We start from the raw sequence: 23,580 nt of genomic DNA, 5'->3' as shown, positions 1-23,580 counted from the left end.
CTTTTTTATTTTCCTTCTTTTTCTCTGCTCATGTTCAACATAAATAATTCAAGCTAGGCAAAAGTATTCAAATTCTTTATGCCCTTCTACTGATATTATTTTATTATTACATTAACATACAACAAGGTTCAGCTAGTTTGCACGAAAATAGCTGGTAGAAACATCCTCCAAAGAGCTACTTTTTACTTTCTTGCTGTGAGTACATTTCAGAACTTGTACTTTTTCACGTTTACTTTAGTAAAAAATTAGAATCAGCACTTCAACTTTGACTGGAGTATTTTTCAACACTGGTATCTGTACTTCTACTTGAGCACAGAATGTCCGCAATTTTGCCACCTCTGGCATTTTGCTTAAAAGGAGAATGCGTCATTTTATGTGAGGGCACACAGAGCCTGAGCAGGAAACCTGGGTTAACAAAGAAAGTTGATAACCACCAACTTGATACCTGTTATCTCTGACTGAGGTTCTGTCAAGCAAGCTAACACAAAGAAACTCTGACAATGTTAAACTTGCTTTGTAGTAGACTGTTGTTTTGAATGTAGTGATAAATTCCCAGGTATGTGTCTATCTTGCTTCTTCTCTATTAGAACAAAAGATTAGTGAGCGCTGCACCTACACAGCAGCTTCTGTTTTTGATTTGTGCCACACAATATGACAAAATATTTTCTGTGCCCTGCAGCCATGAGAAACTGAGAATGCAGTCATGTCCAATACTGAAACAAAAATAAAGAAGCTGTCAGAGTCTGCAAATTTAAAGACAGACTGGTCACACAAAACTGAACTTTACTTAGACTGACTGCAAAGTCCACATCACTGAAAGCCATAATGCAAGTTAATTGAAACTCCAAAACTCCAGAAATGAACGGGTAGCATATAGGCGAATATGAATGCTGTTAGCACCACTAAAATCTTTTATTTTTTTGATGTCCATAAGTCAGAATTTTAGGTTATTGTCTCAAGATTGGTTAGAGAGTTATCTTGAAATATTGCCTTACTTAAGGAGGGTTAGGGTTCATCTAAGACTTATATAACCCAACATTTTTACTTATTGACTGCAAAAAATGTTTAGTTTTTTTTCAGCTGCAGGAGGAAAAAAGCTTTCATGGGGGTGGCTAAAGAGACACTATTACAAAGACAAAGGGGAATGGGCATTACTGATGCCTCATTGGCAATTGGAAACAGAAGGGAAACAAGATACAGCTGAAACTAATCAGGACAATCACAAAGAAGAAGTAAACCTCAAGCATGATAGACTATCAAACATAAAACAGGAAATAAAAGGGAAGCCCCTAAACACAGAGGCAAAGAAACCCCAGTGTAATACACAGGAAACACTGGAGAGGACTGGAAACAACCTAAAGGTGATCACAACTGATAAGAAATACCCAAGTAATAAAACTAAAGCAGAGGCTCAAAAAGAAATACAAAAACCAAACCCTGTAGACATGATTGCAAAGTAGACTGCAAAAAAAAAAACACAAATTCAGCAGCAAATTAAAAAAAAACGTCACTGTTTGTACTATTGTTTGTATGTTATAATATATTGTATTAATATTATAATATAGACAGTTATCAAGGATTAGGATTACTTTTAGGAATTTTCACTTATTTGATATACTTCTGAAACTGTTTTTAACAGAAGAACTGTGCTGCCAAAATACATTTTTTTAAATAACAATTTATTATATTTTATTTATTTATACTTTATATGAAACCTTTTAGTGTTTGTTATTCTACAAGAGATGACTCAAAAACAGTCTAAGGATGTGTTTAGTCCGTTTAACCCAAACTCTGGCTCATTTTCCCCCTTGGTGTGATTCATTTGCGCAGATGTGATCACCATATTTGATTGGGCGCATACCAAGACGACCACACAGAGACCCTTTGGAGGAGGTGCTTTAAGTGTGGTTTCAAATAAACTGCAGTGTTTTATTTGTGGTCTGACTGCAGTCCAGACCAACTATCAGGGGTTTGAGCTAAACAAAAACAACTTTGCTTTGTATTCTGGGATGCAGCAAGGTATCCCAGACTATATATGGTAAATGGCCTGTATTTGTATAGTGCTTTTCTTGGTCCCTAAGGACCCCAAAGCGCTTTACACTTTCAGTCATCCACCCATTCACACACACATTCACACACTGGTGATGGCAAGCTACATTGCAGCCACAGCCGCCCTTGGGCGCACTGACAGAAGTAGAATAGAAGAGCAGAAGTTATAACAACTAGCATTGAAATGAATGTAAATTCTCCATGTTCTCCAATAGTCCAGAACACAGCAGCTTCTTATTGTGTTTACTTTTGTTGCTCCTGCTCCAGACACGCTTTGGTCAATAAGCGGACAGATTATTCTCATGTGGTTTTTTAGCGACATATTGGTTTGAAGGGACTTCACTTGGCTTTTTCTCCGTGTGAAAACAAACCAAACCATAGGAAAAGCTTTAAAAATTCATCAACTGATCCAGACCAGAGTTATCAAACTATAGGTGTGAAAATGCCTGAAAACTGTGACAGGTGAACAGCAACCTGCTAAGAAGCTGGTATTAATGTCGCTGTTGTCAGTGTGCATGTCGTCCACCAATCAGGTAACTTGATAGTCCAAAGGTGTAAATGCCCTGGCACCATTTTCCAGCAGCGCAAACCAGCATGTAGATAAGGAGCAAACACTCTGACAGCTGTGATATTAGGATTATTCCAGAGAAAATAGCAGTCTGTTGTTTTAGCCCACGGTTCTCACAGGACACTTGTTTTCTTTTGTGGGTTTTTTTTGTGTTGTTGTTGGGGGGGGTTTTTTTGTTCGAATGGAAATTAAATGTGTACTCATATTCTCGTGTTTCATTCGCAGCCCTCGGGGATAAACATGACTCAACTATCACTGTTATTGTTATTATCATTACGCCCCGGTGTGTGACAGTCCACTTCATCCAGGTTGGCTTGTTGAGAGATTAAACAGATGCTGGAAACAAATTGGAAAACAAATTCCCCTGGGAGACGGTATATAAGCCAGGCGAGCTCCAGTCGCTCGGCTCTGTCGGACTGAATCATTCCAGCGCTCAAAGCCAGTTGGAGTAGCGTAAAACTAATACAACACCCGGGTTACCAAAGCGTTCAACACAATCCCCCTCTCTGGATGCAGAGAAGTTGGAGCCGTCAGGAGCCAGTGAATTGTGAGAAAACTCACTTCAGGTTGTTATGATAAGAACGGCGAGGACGGCTCTCATTTTTAGTGTGAACCATAAACATGCAGTATTAACTTCTCAGCGCTCACATCAGTGTTTGGACACACTGCGCACAGCTGAGAATCCTATGTGTGATATGGACAGAGCTTTCTGTTTTTGGCACATGTATGTTCTGAGGCCAGGGGGAAAAAAATAGCTAAGGCTACTTGGGCTCCACCATCGCTGGGTGCCGGGAGAGGCAGCTCACTGCTTTGGGCATACAATCAGGGCTCAGCTGGCATGAACACTCCCACCATTACAGAGAGAAATCTGTGTGAGGGGTGCATTTTATGACACTGTGTTTCTCTGGGAGATTTATAGTGCGGTCGTGTTATAGTGATGTAGACTTTTTAGAGCTATAGAGGGTAATTACAAATGATCTGTTGAAATATTTTTTTAGATGTAGATCGTTTCTGGTTTTCTGATGTTGTTTTGCTCCTGATTTCTTGATTGAATTAGCTTTGCATGCATCATATCCTACATCTAGCTATGGCTCTGTACAGTAATGTTTATGGAATGGGTTATAGAGGGTTCACGCGCAGCACACTCATACCAGAGTGGCCATTATGAACTATGGGATGAAATTTTCTCATCAGCATTTTAGTCATTTCTGAATAAACACAGGCAATTTGCAGCCGAACGCGAGCTGTAATATTTTGCTTCTTCTGCATGGTTGAGAGAAAGTGTCTGTCCAAACGTTTTGTCAGTGCTATCCACCACATTTCTGCAAAATTTAATAAACACAATGCAAGTCCTGTGAGACAACTCATGTGAAATGGTTTGCATGGATTTCTGAAATTAATGCTCATAGCCTATGAACTGCAAAAGCTTGGATGTTGTCCGCATTCAAATTTCTGAGAGGTCAAATCTTTTGTAAGATGTACAGTATTGTTGAATTGAATTTGTAGCCTGTGGGGACTCCTGCTAGAAGTCACCAATTAAAAATAGTCAACAACAACAACAAATCTTTATTTTTAAGGTCCCTTAAAATAATGAACGTGTAGCTTGGTTGAAAATATGCCGTAGAGCTAATATCTGATTTTGTAAAAACCGTCTTGCAGATGTGTGTATCCAGGCTTGTTTTTACATGACAGATGTGGGAATGAAAAAGGAACATTTGTTTGTAATGTGCTTGAGAGTTGGCAGACATGCTCTTTGCAATGCATTTTTTTAATAGCATGAATCCAAATCTATGGTTACAATTGCATCAGATACTTTTTGTCCTTGAATTTAACTATGTGACAGAGATAACAAACATAACATCCATCCATTTTTTTCTGTGTGCCCATTACATAATTTATGAATGAGTGCCCTTTTGAACGACATGACAGTAGATTTAAAGGTGCAGAGAGCAGCCACCACAGAGTTCTGGCGTTTCAAACCAAACGAGCTGCATCTTTCCCTCCCTTTGTATTTCATTAACAGCTAGAAAGGTTATATTAATTGAAGATAATAACATCAGCTCAGCTTTTGCCACCACTTTCCCATCATCGCCTTCTTTCAGCTGCTTCCATCATAGATCTCCACAGCAGATCATCTGCCTACATCTCACCCTCACCCGAGCAACATCCTCTGTTACACATACCCTCCACATGTCCTCCTTCACTACATCCATGAACCTATTGTCTTGCCTCTCTAACCTTTTTCTCCAGACTGCTCAACCTGAGCTCTTCCTCTGATGTGCTCATTTCAAATCTTGTCCTGTCTTCTTATTAAGGTGCCAATATACCCACAAATGTTCGCTTCGCTCACCACCGCAACCTCCATCTCACAGTCACTTGTATTTATACCCGCTGCTGCAGTATTCTCCTGAACAATAGGTATCGCCACTCAGACAATATTGCCGCATAAGCGCTGATACAGGAAGAGAAGTCGTCAAAATCGGAAGCCAAAACTTTGTCAAGTGTTTTTTGCAAAGTTTGTGCTGGAATATAATTAAAATGGTGTTAAAAAACCAACACAATCATACACTTGTGTCTTCAATGCGACACAATGTGCTTGGGTTGCTCTCTGGAGCTCAATGAATTCCAGCGTGGTACCGTGACAGGATGCCACCTGCACAACAAGTCTAGTCAAGAAATTCAGAAAGAACACTTTTGGGATGAATTAGAGCAGAGACTTTCTTGTTCACCATCAGTATCTGACCTCACCTCACAAATGTGCTTTTGGAAGAATGCTCAAAAATTCCCATAAACACACCGCTAAACCTTGTGGAAAACTTTCCCACAAAAGTTGAAGCTGATGTAGCTGTAAATGTATTAAACCTTATGGATTAAGAATGGGAAAGGGTGGAGTGCCCACTCCAGGTTGGGGATGAGTTCCTGCCCCAAGTGGAGGAGTTCAAGTATCTCGGGGTCTTGTTTGCGAGTGATGGGAGAAGGGAGCCGGAGATCAACAGACGGATTGGTGCAGCGGCCGCAGCACCAGCCCATTGTGGTGAAAAGAGAGCTGAGCGCAAAAGCGAAGCTCTCAATTTACCGGTTGATCTATGTCCCTAACCTCATCTATGGCCACGAGCTGTGGGTAGTGACCAAAAGAATGAGATCGCGGATACAAGCGGCGGAAATGAGTTTCCTTCGAAGGGTGGCTGGCCTCTCCCTTAGAGATAGGGGGAGAAGTTCAGCCATCCGGGAGGGGCTCGGAGTAGAGCCGCTGCTCCTCCACATCGAAAGGAGCCAGTTGAGGTGGTTTGGGCATCTGACAAGGATGCCTCCTGGGCACCTCCTGGGCGATGTGTTCCGGGCATGTCCCACCGGGAGGAGGCCCCGAGGCAGACCCAGGACACGCTGGAGAGATTATATCTCTCGGCTGGCCTGGGAACGCCGAGGTGTTCCCCCGGATAAGCTAGAGGAGGTGGCTGGGGAGAGGGAGGTCTGGGCTTCTCTGCTTAGGCTGCTTAGGCTGCTGCCCCCGCAACCCGGCCCCGGATAGAGCGGAAAAAGATGGATGGATGGATGGATGGATGGACGTTACTCAAGTACACCCAAATACTTTTGGCAATATAGTGTATTTTAAACTCATCTACTTTCACTACCTCTACTCCCGTATCCCTCTCATTCACATACATGCGTTTATTTCTACTGACTTTCAATCTTCTCTCCAGATCATACCTCCACCTCTCCAGGTTCTCTTCTACCAGCTCCCTCCTTATCATTACTTTCACATGCAAGGTTAAAATTTAATTCTTGAGCAAACCATCATCATATGTATTTACGGCTGTTTTGCTGCGCTCCTCTGCTCTTTGTTTAACTGTGCATGGCTCTAGATTAACCTAAGTTTTGTGGCTAGATGAGGGGAGTGGATGGATTAGAGCAGGGCTGGGGAACTCCAGGCATCAAGGGCCGGTGTCCTGCGGGTTTTAGATCTCACCCTGGGTCAACACACCCGAATCAAATGATTAGTTCATTACCAGGCCTCTGAAGAACTTCGAGACATGTTGATAAGGCCATTTAGCCATTTAAATCAGCTGTGTTGGATCAAGTACACATGTAAAACCTGCAGGACACCAGCCCTTGATGTCTGGATTTGCCCACCCCTGGTTGAGAGTAAATTTTGTCACTCTGGTTTACCGCCAGTACATCCTGTCCTAAGCATTCAACTACTCTGTTCCATGTACTTTTTGTTTGAACTCTATTTCTTGGTTTACTTATACAGCATACGTAAGTCTAGAAACTAACTGCATCACCGATTTGCTGATTATGTATCTCATTTCTTTTGTTCTTAAATACATTTGTTTTTCTTATAAGTCTTCTACAATCTCCATATTTTGCCCTTCACTTATAGCTTTTAGTAGCTCGGATGGAGAAACAAAAGGCAGTGGAACAGCTGCAGAGACAGAGCTACATGAAAAGATTTCATATAAATGAGGTAAATGACACGAATAAAATACTGTTTTTATTCTTTAATCTAAACTCTCTTGGCTGGAGCCTTTCATCAAGCATTCAGTTTTACGTTCACACTTTTTATAAACAGGCTTAAACTGAGAGACTTATGTGAATAAACCTGGCATGATGTTGTGGATAACTATAAACACAAAGGGAGTACAAATTCATTCTCTGCTAAAGACCCCATTACTCCGCTTTAGTTTTTAATACCCAATAGATCTGTGCTGCGATATTAAAATTTAAAATCTCACTTATAGAACCATTAAGAGAAGGGTAGCAGAGCAAATAAAAAAAAATCTGACGTTTAAACTGCCCAAATGGCACAAATTATGCTGCCAGAACATAGCAGATTTGTCCTACAAGTAATTTTTATGAAGTCTATATAACTGCACGGATACCTAGAAATGCAGATTCTTTCAACAGTATGCAGTGTGCATCCATCTCTATGTCATGTAAGGACCGTTATCATGTTCTGGCAGAAACGATGAGTGAGCATGGTTGCAGCTAGCTCAGACATGTCTGTTATACCACCTGGAAATATGTGACTGAACGCTTTAATGGCTTTCGGACATCAGTGATTACAAAACAAAAAAATCCACAAACTTCGATAAACAGCACAGACAAAGTTGAGACAGGCTGAGATGTCCCAAAGGTAAAAATGTATAAACAGCTGTCTGTTGTATAGAAAGTAAACCACAGAGATGTCTTCTTGGCTGAAATGATTGCATTCAGTTACAGAAGTTAAAGAAGCAGAGGCATCCTATCACGTTGTGCTACAACCTAAAACCAAATTAATCAGTCAAATAAAACCAGCCCAGCTGGGTGGGTGGGGGGCAGCACGCTGTAATACACACATTTTGCCTCTACTGTACATTGCATATCCAGTCAGAAAAACAAAGAGGTGTAATATTCACAGCATTATTGCCAGCATTGCTCCTGGAGTTACGACCCAACTGTCTGCACAAGTTCCCAATACCTTTCCTTTTCAGGTCACGAGAAGAGAAACGCGGCGAACGCAGCCCAGTGACAGTTTTAACAAGCAGTCAGTCTGCTCTGTGCAGAGATTCACACGTCTCATCTTCCAACAGCAGCCCTGTCTTTTATAACGAAAAAAAAGACAAGTTCTTAATACCGTCATTAAGTAACATAAAAGATCAAAAGACAAAAAAATGAATTGGTCCAGCTGACAAACAGACTGTGTATTCAAAGCCTGATGTATCTTGTTCCTAGAAGTCATTATGGTCTGTAATTGAATTCAAACATTGGCAAAACCAGAGTTATTATAGTTTTATAGTTCCTAATTACTTTTTATTTTTATGTTGTTTTGATGTTCAGTTTTGTTTTTAGTTCAGTTTAGTTTCTGTGGTTTGAAATGATTTTGTTTCATTTTAGTTTTTATTGATTTCACCGTTAGCTTTACTTTCCTTAATTATTCTAATGTGGAGAGTATTTGTCAGGGGTATATTTAAGACATTCAGAGGAAATATTATAACACAAATGCATCACTTTTTGAAGACAGCCTCGCAGGAACACAGATATACGTTTTCAATAAACAGATGCGCCATGGGCCTGACCAGAGGTTGGGATAACAAATCTGACAAAGACTAAAGTGCTGTTGTGTCCTTCAGCTTAATGAAAGCCTAGAAACCAGGTGATGGGTAGTGGACAATGAATATGAAATTTAAGAAACTGTGATAGACTGAGTCTAAGACAGTGAAGTGCACAGGAGGCAGCACACGTGCTAAGCACACCTGGCTATGGGAAGGTGTTTAGCTCAACCTTCCTGTGTACAGCTAGTTTGACTGAGGTCAGATGGCATTCTTACCATAAACAAGCTGCTTTGGAGATTCTCTGGAATCTCAAAATAGTCTTGGTGCAGTTGTTTTGATCCTCACACGATTATTACGTTCAGAACCACATGGAGGCTTTAATAAATCCCAGTTTGATTTAAACTAATTAAACACTAATTTCTGCTAATAGTTCTAATTTTAATTTTATGTGTATTTGAAGATATATGGTACATACACATGCCCACTTTTGCTCTATCCCACGATGGTAAAGAATCTGACCCTGAATTCAGAGCAAATCTGGATCAAGACTGACTCCAGACATTTACCCCGATTTAGACTTCTGCAGGAAATCCATATCATAGCTTACAACATAAGTCGAAACGCTTTTTAACCCTACACAGGTACAGATCTGACAACATGGAAGATTAAAGCATACGGTTGGAGGGTTTTCCGGTGACATCCTAAGTTATAATATAGATTTCCCCACAAAGGTCTGAGTTAGGCTTTTCTCATGTCCCTGACTTTAAGAGACAAAAAAACAGACAAACTGAAATAAATCACATTCCCAACGGAGTTAATTAACAAATCTAACAACAATATTTTACATTTATAATTTATTTTAAAAACTGTCGCAGACAAAACGGTATAATCCCACAAATTCTTTCCAATGTACCCTGAAATATTTCTTTACATTGTTACAGTGTTGAGTTGTAATACATATTTAGTGTCTGATGGAGCTAGGACACATCTCAGTTAATCTCAAATTTCCAATGGAAGGATTAGGACATTAATCGAGCAGCAGTGCCCAGCGCTCACTAAAAGCTCTGGGTTGTGAAAGAGGCTCATAATTCAATATTGCAGGATATGAGATTATAGGCATTCTTACATTTGGAGAAAAAACACAGGAAAGAGTTCATATTTCTGATCAAATAAACCATAACGCAGCCAGTTTGCCCCAATATAGAAAAGACTTCATGCTGTATCCTGTATATTTATACTCTGGAACAGAATCAGTGGGAGATCTCACTACTGTGTACTATTTTATTTGGTTAAACTCCAGCCAGCTCCTGCTGAGATATAAAGTCTAATAAATACAATGTCATGTTTTGTTTAGTGAGTCAGGCAAGTACTCAACTTTCCATAGAGGCAGCGGAGCATAAAGCAGACGCACAATAGGTAAACATTGGCTGGTCATGTGAACGAAGCAGCAGCAGCAGCAATGAGAGTGACTTCTATCAACTTTCTCAGACCTAACTCCTTCAGATCCAAACCAGCGACAACCTGCCTCAGCCAGTAACAGCTGTGCATCTTTCAGTATTTATGCACTTAGTTTGTGCCTGTGGCTGAGTGTAAAGGTTTGCATCTTCTTCACTAATTCAAAGACTGTATTTTTAATTTGAAACATTGAAATTTAGATGCAAAATGTCTTGTAAAAGTTCGATTATGTGGCGTCCTGCCATCATAATTAAAAAGCTGGTTACTTGCTTAACCCAATTCATAACAGAGAAAGTTTGGCCAACTTTCAAACACTTTGACTAAAATTTCTGAAGATTTGGTATTTAATTTAAAGTTACATCAGCCAATAATATCGCAAAGGCAGAAAAGAGATCTCTGACTGACAACTGATTGTTGGTCTACCTTTAATAGTAAAGAAGTCAGCTAACAGCCAAATAGACCTACAGACCTACAGTCATATGAAAAAGAAGAGAGTATATAGAGTCGAGTGAAAACTTACTGTGACCACAGGAATTAAGTGGGCAAGTAGCAGACAGGTGCTGCGAATCAGATGCAGTTAATAACCTTTATAAAAGCAGAAGTTTTGCGGACTTTGCTGGTATCAGCAGTCCACTCTTCCCAGGAGTGGACTGCTGTAAATTCACCCCAAGGTCTTACTCTACAAAGCTCAGAGACTCTTCAACAACTCCACAAGCTACATCTCAGACTCCACGGGCAGATAGCATTTTAAATGTTTAAGTTCATAACAGCACAATTAGAAAAATACTGAATAAGTACGGCTTGTTTGGAAGGATTGCCTCTCTGAAAAGAAAATGGCAACACATCTTAAGTTTCCAAAGTCTCATCTAAACAAATCACAGTACTTCTGGAAAAAGGTCCTTTGGACAGACCAAACCAAAGTGGAGATAGTTGGCCATAATACACAGCATCACATGTTGGGAAAACCAAACATAGCATAGCAGCCGCAGGACCAGGGCACCTTGCAGTCATTGAAGGAACCACAAACTCCTCTGTATACCAAAGTATTCAAGAGTCAAAAAGGCCATCTTTCACACAGCCAAAACTTAGCCAATAATGAGTCATGGAAAATCAGAATGATCCCGAACACAACAGCAAATGTGCAAGAGAATGGCTAAAAACAGAAAAGAAGCAATAGATTTTGCAATATCAATAGCCCAAGTCAAAGAACTCGACCTGACTGAAATTCTGTAGTGTGACCTTAAGAGCACTGTGCATAAAAAACTAGCCACAAACCTCAATGAGCTGAAGCAGTCTTGTGAAGAAGAGTGGGTCAAAACACTTATGTGCAAGAAGCCCCTGTGAGCCAAAGGGCTCAGGCTTCAGGCTCCTCTAAAATGTATATATTATATATTACATATTATATTATATATAATATATATGTATGTATGTGTGTATTCCTATTATGGATTTCAGGCACATGGCTGAGGAACACAGTCCTTTCTGTAAGCACAGAAACCCCACCCACATCCTGCTTAAATGTTTTGTTTGAAAGGGTGACAAATCAGAAGAAGGTTGGCTTAAAAGGAGAACAGGTTAAACAGTTTGTTACAAACAGATGCTGAACAGCGCTTGACTGTACTCCAGTAGAGTCCACAAATAAAAACATGGAACTGAAAATGAGTAGAAAGTGTGCACTTTAATCTGCAGAATGTTAGGACAGATTTGCTTTAAACATGGATGCAAAATACACTATCTTAAATTACAGGGCGAATTTTGGGGAAAAGTCACATGGTAACGCAAAGAACAACATGAAATCATTGAAACAGGGAATTATAAATACCAGCCCGCCACTCTGGCTTCTAAAAGCTTTCCATCCAAACAATGGGTGGCATCAGATGTAAACCAAAAGAACACCAACTCTGTGGGAGTTCAGCCAATTCATCACTTCCACCAGCACATGACAAAAGGGAAAATATTACATTCATCTCTATTTAGAAAACCTGTTTGGGAAGCTACCCCTTTACTTATACCGTGTAATTGCAGATAATTAGCAGCGGCCACAAACTGAAGTCAAGCTTTATGTTATTATAGCTCACAATTGTTTGCAGCTTCCTGAGGAAAAACATTGATCATTACCATAAGTCCATCATAGATCAATACAACAATATTTAGCATCACCACAAGGAGACCAAGGGATTTAAAAGGAGCTTTCTCTCTTTCGGTGCGATTTTTATGTGCATTACAGTATGTCACATGAGCTCGGCATTAGTGAGCCACATCCGCTCAATGAGATACTACAGTTTCTAATCATATGTTCATCAGCAAGGACTACTGGAAGTATGAGTCTGGGAGTATATTACATAACTCTGCTTGACTGGAAGTGAGAGTAAAATGTATTTTTCAGCTAAACTCACTGTTCACAGTGATTGGGACTTCACGGAGGCATCAGAACATGGTCAATTAAGATGATAGAGATTATTTAACTGATTTTGCTTGAAACAAACTGGAAAACAAAGACGCATCAGGTGGGAGGACTCAAAAGTTGACATTATATCAATTTGAAAACCTACACAGAGGCTTCTGTGTAATATTTCTCCTTTTTTGATGATGTCTCCCTCAGTGACCCCATCATCTGCATTAACCAGTGTGCCTTATTCAGCTGCACACTTATTACTGTCTTCCTTTACAGATTTGTGATCTGCTTGTAACCTCAGTGACACAGAGCTGGACGAATAAAACAGAGAAAGCTTAGTCATCCGTTCAATTCTTCAGGCTTTCAAAGACGACCCTGTGAACACACCGTCTGACTGACTCTCAGTCTAATCATTTGTTTTATTACTAACACGCATATACACACTTTTTGCTTTGATCTTTATGGCTTGGAACTTGAATATGCTATTGAAATACACTGGTATTATGTCACTCCTGTAAAAATGAGAAGTGGAAAGGTTTTTTTTTCCAAGCTGTATGTCACATTACATCCAAGTGTGTCTGCATGATGGGTTTGGAGGGCAGAGCCCAACATTCAGAATGCAACACTGGGTTATATAAGGTAATTTGTTCTGTTTGGGGGACCTTCTGTAGAAGCACAGAAGAGTTAAAGTTACCTTATCCCCAAAATCTCCGAAAAGATAGCAGCTGTTCCCCAGCAGCATCGGGATCAGTTCACCGCTAATTCAATTAAACTGTAAACTAAAACCACTCTGGTTGATTATAACTATTCTTTATTTATTTGCTGTAAATGAGTTTTATAATATTTGACTATTATTCATTTGAAAACTGTGTTTTGGGAGTTCTCATTATTAAGAGCAACGCTGATATTTTGAAATAAAAAAAAAAAACAAGGATTCATTAAAAATCATTTATGTATCAACAGCAATAAAAATAATTCAAGTGTTAATATGGAATACAGCTGTCATCTTATGTGTCTTCTTCTCCTTAATTTAGAGAAAACACATGATCTTGATTAGTTATTAATAAAGTGCAAAGCAACCTGAAGGATGAAAAAGACTGCAAACCAAAATAAAGCTTGTTCCCTTTTTAATGTGATTAAAAAAGGATTTCTTGAATCTGATTAGACACGTGACTTGTCACAGAAGACTGTGTGCTCTACATGTTCATTGTGTTTCCATCACACTTTCAGTTTGTGCATAAAAATCCACATGAAAATGAATTTTGCATAAATTTTGACACTTAAAATAAATTCTTTATTTTGTCATTGAGTTATTTTGTTAGTTTGTCATGGGCATCTGGTAAATTGGTGCGACATGCACATGTGCTAGAAAAGCACAGCGAATTCTCATCTTGTGCATATTTGTCATTAAGTTATTACTCATCATTCATCCTATTTTTAATTGCACAAACCATTTTCTATGGTTGCCATCTACAGCAGCTGCTCGGCCCATGCCATGAAGCTCCTGATGCACAGTTTTTGTGCTGATGTTAATGCCAAAGGAGGTCGGAAACTCATGTCTGATATGGAAGAAATTTCACAAACTGACTTGTTGCACTGGTGGCATCATATTACAGTACTACACTGGAAGTTATTTGTTGTTTAGAATAAGTGTTTCTTTTACAAATGTTAGTAAAGAAAGCCTGCATAGTGTTAGATGTTATACATCTGCTGCAGCAGGACTGAAATGCCTGAATTTTGTCTATGTCTAAATCTGCAGGTATGTGCAGATGCAGGCCAGGAATTACTATGACTTGGTTTAGTTGACATGGGTAAAAATTGTGGCCAATGAAAGCACCAGAAGGGTGCAATGTGGCAACTACCGTATAGCCTCCCTCACACTCATACAGTATGCATCTTTACTCTTTTTTTTCTCCCCCCATAAACGTTGTTTCTTTCATGATATCATTAGCTCATGTACTAACTTCATTAAGTACATGAGGTAGATGAAGTCATTAATGACTATAGAATAAAGTATGAATGAAATGTATGACTAAATGTGGCCTGTGTTCTAAAGCACTTTTAGTGAGCAGTAAGACTACAAAAACACTATATAAATGCTAGTGTGTCATAACGTAAAGCCAGCGGAGGAAGCAGAAACCCACACTCAGGGCCACTGAGGGAAAACACTAATGCATATGTGCAGTTTGCTGCACAAGCAAACCTCAAAGCTGGAAACTTTTTGGGCTCCAGGAGAACAATTTTCATCCAAGCAAGCAGACACCATTTTTAGTATCCAGTTCTCTTTAATTCATCCATGAGTGGCACCCACAGAGAGTTTGGACCTTAAGGAGCTTGCATAACACTAGTGGACGGAGATATGCATCCAGTTTTCTTTTCTCATGCTGATGTTTTAGGAATTCAGTTAAAACTTTCCCTACAAAATGAGTGGAAACTGCACATGTCAAACACTAAGATGGAATCACATCGGCCATAACACCAATGACTTTTCGAGTCATTAGCCTTGAAGATGGTACAATCTTTTTTTTTAAGTTGTAGGTATTTGTGCGCCTCATGTAGGCAGGCTCCAGCCACTGTCACTGAATAAGAAAACCGGAAGAAAACAGGTGGATAATGATTTCCTGGTAACACCTCTGGACTGAAACATGTGGAGTAAAATTCAAAATTAACAAAAAAAATTTTTTTTAAAGTTCACTATTTGTCAAATGAAAATAAATAACTAAATAAATACATAAATAATTGTTTTTATCTTTGCTGATGTCTCTTCACCTTCTTTTATCTTCCCAGAGCCGACACTTTCTCCGTTCTCCTATGAGAAGAGCTGAAGTATTCGTCTCGGTGCGCCCACGAGGAACATCCGCTGAGAGTTACGTTCTTTGTGCACTCAACCACTTACTGCACTAACCTCTTAAGCTGACTGAATAATAATGGTGATTCTAATGTAAGTAATTAATTGCATTAATAATTCAACACGTGCCCTCGTGCGTAATTATGCAACAGCTAAAAGACGGGTTCATGCCTGCTGCCAAATCAAACTGCTGCCAGCAATGGAGATAGAGAAATGATCAGATATTTTATTCAGTGCCAGCCCACATATAGAAACATTAGAGTCATTGACCCAGAGAGGATTTGCTGAGCACGCCTGCTCATTTTAAGCAGCAGCATACGTCACATGCATACACTAATGTGCTTACGCACTTGGTAACTGCCCAGCACATCAAGAACTGATGTACTGCTGGTGACAGAGTAACTAAACCAGTGCTGGAAGAGCTTTCAGTACTGTGATCCAAGCCACTTTTAATGTGATGGCAGAGTATGTCCTGCAAACAAACTAGGGGATTCTCCTTAACACTCCAAGGCTTTATCTTGGGATTATAATGACTAGTAGAGACAGCATGTCCCGCACACATTTGGATTCAGTTTCTTTCTCCTCAGAACGTTAAAGATTTAAAGGATACAGATGATGATGTGTCTCTATTGAGACAATGAGCTCACGTCTACTGAATCAACAATAGGCAAACAGCCAAATGATCTTTGTACAAGAACTATTTAACAAGAGGTGATTCACTGTCATAAAAATCCAAGCAAAACATGCTCTCTTTTTTTGAAGTAATGGTTTTCTAACTATAACCATGTGGGTTTAGATCCTATTCAAAAGAAAAATGTTTTTATGAGCCCAAAGCAAAGGTTAATGACATCAGGGATTAGATATTAGATGATCCAGAGGAAAAGAAATGCTTATTTTTTTATTTCTTTTTTTTCTCTTTTGAAATATTGAATTTTTTGCTGAAAATGCAAAATAAAAACTAACTTTTTGCATCATTCACCTAAATAATACAGTGGCAGAAAATAGTTTGCAGACCGAACTGGACATAGCCCAATGAAAGACATGAAAAGAAAATACAGATGTTGATTTTTGGGGGTCTTTTTAGCTTTTTTTGGGATAGGACAGTGGAGATTCAAAACTAGCCTTACGGTGTATGGGTCGCCTGCTTGACCAAGTGAGCTACAGCAGTACCCCAGAGGTCTTGATTTTTTGATTTTTTGATTTTTTTTGAGGTACATGATATGATATTACACATGTGGGAGTAAAAAAAACTTCAATCAACAAGAATTTGAAGTTGAAATGGTTTTTATTTATTCATTTTCAATTAGCTCGTTCATGCATTTTTTTTTCTGTCCTGCATATTTTTTTCTTCTCTTTCCAGTTATGTTTTCCTCATTCTAGTGAATGATCTACTGAAGAGTGTGCTTTTAATGAGAGTATTCCATCTGGAAGAACCAACTCCATAACTCACAGTGAGGTCTGCGGTTTATTCAGAGTTACTGGGACATGTTCCTGTTGAATTTTCTGTCTTTTATGAGACTTTTTGCATGATTAAATCACCTCAGAAAATTGTAGTTACTTATATGATGGTGTTGGAGAGAGGAAGCAGCAACTGCAAAGAAAGATTACTTCCACTGATTGCTGATTAAATTCAGGCTTATGAGAAGGCTTGAGCTTGTCCAAGCTGTCATTGGGTCAGAGAAGGCACACCATTATAGGACATTTTTTAAAAAAGGCTTGTTTCTTTTTCTTTTAGGTGGTCCAAGTGTTTAAGACAGCTAATCTAAATATATTGTAATAATTATTTTATGAACATATGTTGCAGACAACATTTTTCTTTTCAGTATCTGCTCATGTAGTTAAAGTGTGGTTAGAGAAAAGTTATTGGTAATGGTGAATTAACAATACCGTTAATCTCTATAAAGTCATGCACGTGAATATGTAGGTAGGAGACAAGATTTTAAAGGACAGGAAGTAGAGGTAAAAGAAGCCTTGCAGTTTGCCTGTAGCTCCACTTCCACTGACCAGTCACTTTTATGCAGGCTTTAGGTGGATGTAACTGAACAAGAAGGTGAAAAAATGCAGTTTTGTAATCCCTTGGATGTAATCTAATTACAATTTAGCCTTGTATTATCCATTCATTCTCTCCACACTCCACAAACTCCACACAGAAAGGCCCCAGTTAAACCCAGTCCACACCACTATGCTATCCAGCTTTGCGTTAGCTTTTGCGAAGGTGTCTGGATTTATAAACACTGACTGGTGCACAGAGCAGCATGACTACTTCCTGCAATGAAAGCCCTTAAAGCTGGGCCTGATGGGTTTCCAGGCTGTGATGTCACCAAGGTGTTGCTAGGGTTAGGGTTGTTAAAACAAAGGGAAAAAAAGTCTCATTTCAATTGTAGGTTTCTCTTGACACTCAGAACTGCATTCAATTAAAATGCACCAGCTTGTTTTATAGTGTTAAAAAGGAATTGTGGTAAATAATGTTGATCAGTTGGTTAATATTTAGTTTGCATGAAAATATTAGATCTTTGTAAAGCTACAAATTTACAAAAACAAAATCTTCTAAAAATTTTTTAAAAAATTGCAGCTTAATGGTATTTTGTGCACCTATAAACATTATTTGGGAAGTTATTATAAAGTTTATTACGGTGTTTCAAAAACCATATAAGTAGGGAGGTGAGGTGCCAGTGATGTCACAAAATCTGAAGCTAGTGATGGGTCAGATGCGTCCTGTTTTACTCACAGCTCTGTCTGTTCAGCTGTGTGGTCAGTTGATTTTTTGTTTACTTTTGCTGTCTTCTTTACCACGACCAGTCACAGCAGAGTACCTACCTGGACCTGGTTCTGCTGGAGATTTCTTTCTGTTAAAAGGTATTTTTTCATTCCCACTGTCGCCTGGTGTTTGCTCAAAGTGGGTTGTCTGATTGTTGGGTTTTCTCTCTATTATTGTAAGATCACTATCTTACAATATGAAGTGCCTTGATGCAACTGCTGTTGTGGTTTGGTGCCAGATAATTTCATTTCTGTTCCATTTAGACACTACAACATCCTGATTAGGCTGATTAAAAGATTGAAGTTTGCAGAAATTGGTCTCTGTCTGTTGCTGTGCATCACAGGACCAGTGTTAAAGAACATCTTGTGCATCTGTGATGTGAGCAGCTTTCACTGTATATGTGACACCAAATGTGATTTCTATCAAACATCCAAAAACATCAATGTTGAGAAAAGTAACGTGAAATTTCGATTCAGCGCTGCCAATCAGTAATCTACGTGAATGATGTCATTTCCTTGTTACCTGGAAGCTGAAGCCCTCAGCTACAAATGCTACAGCTAAGCTACCAGTATTATAGCCAGTCATGAATGCACAAATTGCTGAGTATTTTCAGCGGGGCTTCACAAATAATGAAATCCTTGTGTTATTAGCTTGAATCACAGGGTGTTACTATCAGCAAATGTACTCTTGAAAGGGCCAATTTGTTGCGATCTGGTTTTGAGTGTGCGTTCCTCTGCACCATATCCTGCCGGGTAACAAGAAAATGACGTCATTCACGTAGATTACTGATTGGCAGAGCTAACTCGAAATTTCTAGTTACTTTTCTCAAAATTTTTAATTAGTAAGTTGAAACTTTGAGTTATGGATACTTTTTTTTGTGGCAGAAATGGCCTTCCATACAACACTAATAGAAAAATTCTTAGTTTTTTATTTTTGCTTTTTAAATGTGTTTTTTAAACTTGTGAGAACAATAAATATAATTTGTTTTCTTTCTGCGGAATTCTGTCTGAATTCAGTGAAAGTCAATTCAGTGAATGTGTGAGCGTAATTCCGGCAAACCAACCATTTAATTTGGCTTGTGTAATCATACAGTGATATCATATTGCTTGTTACACAAAGACTTCTATAGTGTAAGTCAACATATTATATGATGGCCATCTGCCCACGACTGCTTCTCATGACCTCCAATTGTATGCCCGTGTCCTTCTTTCTTTCTTTCGGATTGTGTTATGTAATAGTCCTCTGCCTGGTAGAGTTCAAGGTTTGCCCTGTGGTGTGGCAGTGATAAGAAGTTCACCCCTAGGGTGGGTGAGGATACAGGGAAGATGACTCTGTTTCAGATCCCCGTGAACCCCCACATTTTATAATACTCGGTTCGAAATCGTGCAGGGGCGCTCCCCAGCTGGCATTTAGAGAGCATTTTCTTGCCCAAAGCTCATTTAGTTTTTTCCTTGGAGGTGTATCCCACATTGATTCCATATTACTCCCATAGTTGGGTTAGTAAATATACACCCCAACCTCTTCCTTCCCTTTTCTCTTTTAGAAAACGATGTGTGCTTACTGGCTGTAGCTTCTCCTGCCTTTGTCAGTTACATGGATCGGCCAAAACATTAAAACCACCTGTCTAATACTGTGCAATTCCCCCTTGTAATGCTAAATCGTGGCTTGGATGTAGGACCTCGAAAAATGTTCTGACTGTAGGGCCTTTTGTTCCTGAAGGTCAGGGTGGGAACTTAATGTACTGGTACTGGTGTATCACACAGACGAGTCAATTACTCAAAGTCTTTGAAATGTTTTTAAGTCATTTGGGGTATTTAGCACAACATTACATTGTATCAAGATGATCCCTGTTATTACCTTCTCCTTTCAGTGATTTTAATATTGTGGCTCATTGATTTACCCTTAATTATCATTACGGCTTGCAGGGACTGATTCTGTCATGTGCTAGCTGGCAGTTGACATGGAAAATTCCCCATTTTATTCTTGATACTGAGCTGTTTGCAGATCATACTGAGCTCTCTGGTCCTTGGGGGTGTCCTGTGTTGGAGCGGAAAGTCCTGAGGCCTCATTCTGAAAATGACTTTAATTATAGATTCAAAGAATAAGCGAGGAATTAAGAGGTTCTTGTCTATTTTTACGCTTCAGCTTAACAAATTAGGCGTTCCACTCTCATATCCTGGAGCAATATTTGGACTTTGCTATAAGCCACGGCTGCGTGATATTATCTGTACAGTACAGTGTCCGTACTGTTGATTTTATGTGCCAGGAGTCCAGTGGAACAGCGAGGCTCTGGTGTTGTCATTAATACTTAATGGCAGACTGAAACGCCAATCACTGTATTTGTAGCAGCCTCGAGGCTCGCAATTACAGAATGCAGTTACAGCCACCCGGGGGCTGGGGTAGTGTGCAATTAGTTGCCTGCATCTGATAGGGTTACAAGTCACAGGTCAATAGTCATTGCTGCCCCAGTCACTAAATACAGGAGGAAGACTCAGATAGGAGACGAAGGTAAGAACAGCTTCTGACAGATAAGGACAATGTGATGTAGGGAGACAGTGAAGCCTTTTTAAAAAATGTATAGAAATAAATGAGGTGGTGTAATCTATAAAAATATGACTTTATGAGCAAACACAACAATCTGAATGTGCCACTTTGGCTGTCTAGTAACAGAGGTAGCTTATCTTTTTAAGAACTATGGTTTATGACTTATACTGAATATGGTTTTTGAATTATTAGTATCTAATGAAACATTTTATTGGTATATATTCATATGCAAACCATTTTCTTACTATGGTAGTGCAATTATTTTTCTTAATTGCAAAATGTGCAGTTTTAAAACAGCCTTTAAGTGCACGCATGGTTCACACAGAAGCTAATCAATTGCTCCATTACTTCTGCTATATTGTATTTCAGTATGTCTGGGAAGAGCATTAAGTCTGTGAACAGTGGACTGTTTAAAGACTCTTTGAAAATTCAGGCAATATCAAAAAAGATCAACAATTTGTTGCACAGTGCTTTAACTTTTCTAAATATTGAACTTATTTAACATTCGCTGCTTTTTATCGCTGTTTTATGTCTTTACCAAATCACTGGGGAAGTATGTGGCTCATCAGCTGCTAAATGACCTACCATAGTCATCCACAAGTTACTAACAGTGTGTTTTATGGTATGAATTATGTGGGGAAACCAGGATTTTCTCACTTTCCCCCTTGTACAGAGGATATTTTGTCTGAACTGACAACCTGAAAATCCAGACTTTGTAGAGTGATTCTGATTGTATGCAACTTCCACCTCAACTTTTCTCTCCTGTAAAAGATGTCATTGTGATCTCAATGGGAATTCAATCATTCTCAATGGGTATAATTGCATTTTAAAGAACCTACACTGAGTAGAGCTACCTGTTGCAGCCGTAATCTACTGTATAGACAGATTTACAGTGAAGGATGTGCTAAAGCTGCAGGGAGCTGCAAATTTGGTGATAATTCTCTGTATTTGCATCAATACCACCCCTCCTTTCACTTTGATGCACTTTCTCATGGCTATTTTGAGCATAATGATAAAACAAATGGTTATAACTCTTTTAAAAGCAAAAGGAGCTGATGTAAACCTGGCCTCAGATCACAAGACAATTTGATTCATTACAGTAATTAAAGTTTTTTTTTTAGTTCCATTTTTCTGATATGATGTCAGACTGAGTAAAGCACAGAGAGTGCTATGGAGGAAAATGAGTACAGCTGACCTCCAGTGAAACCACTAAAGCAAACAGGCTAATTTTCAAGCCTGATAAAAATTGAGTAAGGAGCTGCCAGGCTTGTGGTGTTGTCCTTGGACCCTTCGGAACAGGAGAAATGCATTTGAGCACAAATGAAGAGGCAAATGAAGGTCCCAATAATGCAGAGCTTTTCAGTATTCATCACAAATTCACTGGCTGAAGTTTTAAATCTTTCATATTTGCTTTTGTGGTTAGAGTTCAACATGAGAGATTTTCAGATTTTTGAAGCTCATGTCTAATGAGAAAGTTGTGAGCAAAAGAATTCTTTGGAGAGAAGTTTGCACTTAATGTTTACGCACTCATTGGCTTCAAATTTGACTTTTAAATGATCCTCTATAATGCTGGAACTCAAAATAAATGTGGCCACTTTCAGCTGATGTAACATTCAAAGCTTGCTTGCCCAGTGAGCTCTAACCTGACTTTTTGGTTACTTTTTTGTTTTTGTTTTTTTGATTCAGGCACAGCACTCCTACGTTACCTTTGGTATTTCCTGACAGCAGAAGTTTTCCAAATGTTCTCCCACCTTCCTCACACACGTATTCATAAGGACTTATGATATTGAGGCAGAACTTGTCTGGATGAGCCTGCCCCTCAGTAGTCTTCCAGAAATGTAGCAAACTAACTATGAATAAAATAAATATAAATTATTTAAACCCTTATGGTTAAAGACCCCCCCCACACACACACACACACACATGCTATCTTCATATACTCTTAAAATACTCGGTTTTCATGTCTCCTGGCAGATTTGGCTGTATCTATTTTATTATAAACCTGTTGCATTCATATGTTTTTAAATAACATGATATTTTATGCTCTGTTTCTTTCATCTGTGCTATCACTGGTTAGACCAGGACATTGTGCAGTGATCATATTTTAATGCGATCAGCAGTGTTGGACAAAAATTACTTAAATCGGGGTACCTCCTCCCTCATATTCAATCGCGTTTTGTCTTTATACTCCCAATAATCTAAAACTGTGCTCCACTTTTAGGTCTACTACAGGTTTATTTGATAGTCGAGACGAATTTTCTTCGTTTTGTGCAATAACCGAGAGTCAAACAAAAGTCCGACTTTCCGCAGAGGATCTAAGAAGTTGCTCTCTTACCTATTGTCGTGATCACAGTGATGGCGAAGTAAAAGGAGCCGGCGAATTTCCACTGCATGCCGGCTTTGTGCGGCTTCAGCTGCAGCACCACTTTTTCCAGCTTGTCGAAGTCCTCCGAGGACAAGTTGAATGTCTGGAGCAGCTCCCCTTTCTTCAGGTGCAGCTCCATCCTCTGGGTCGTCTCCTCCTGAGATTCCAGGGCGTCGAAGATCGCGGCTCCCACGAGCAGGTAGGTGAAGGTGCAGATGATGAGGGCGAGGGTCCTCACGTTTTGCCTCTTCATGGTGGTGTGGTGTGTGTTAGGGGGACAGGCGGAGTGTCAGAGCGGGTCTTGAGGACGGGGAACTCGGCTGGCTCATGGCTGTGCTGCTCTGACGGAGCGGAGGAGCTCTCTGATTACTTTATGAGCCGAGGAGCTGTTCATTCAGCACCACGCCTCCCTCACCCACCAACCCACCCCCCTCCACGCATCCATCCCACCTCTCTCTCACACACACTCTCTCTCCGACTGCATGTATCCCATTTTAATTCTCCTTATGAAATACTGTGGACTCACTGAGAAACTGAGAACACTGTGCCCCAATGCTACTAAAAAA

General features: G+C 39.5%; 1 protein-coding gene across 1 annotated transcript in view; it reads right to left on the bottom strand.

Moving 5' to 3' along the window:
• kcnk3a (potassium channel, subfamily K, member 3a) overlaps positions 1-23,342 on the bottom strand; it is a 47,405-nt gene extending 24,063 nt beyond the window's left edge. Inside the window, exon 1 of the mRNA XM_006792574.3 lies at positions 22,985-23,342. Coding sequence (XP_006792637.1) covers positions 22,985-23,267 — 283 coding nt within the window. The 5' untranslated portion in view covers positions 23,268-23,342. The remainder of the gene's footprint in view (positions 1-22,984) is intronic.
• Positions 23,343-23,580: the final 238 nt, after the last annotated feature.

Source organism: Neolamprologus brichardi, chromosome 15 (assembly GCF_056152115.1).
Source record: "Neolamprologus brichardi isolate AB-2024 chromosome 15, ASM5615211v1, whole genome shotgun sequence".
Classification (NCBI taxonomy): Eukaryota; Metazoa; Chordata; class Actinopteri; order Cichliformes; family Cichlidae; genus Neolamprologus; species Neolamprologus brichardi.
The sequence above is the reverse complement of the archived record's forward strand: the minus strand, read 5'-3'. Positions and strand labels throughout refer to the sequence as shown.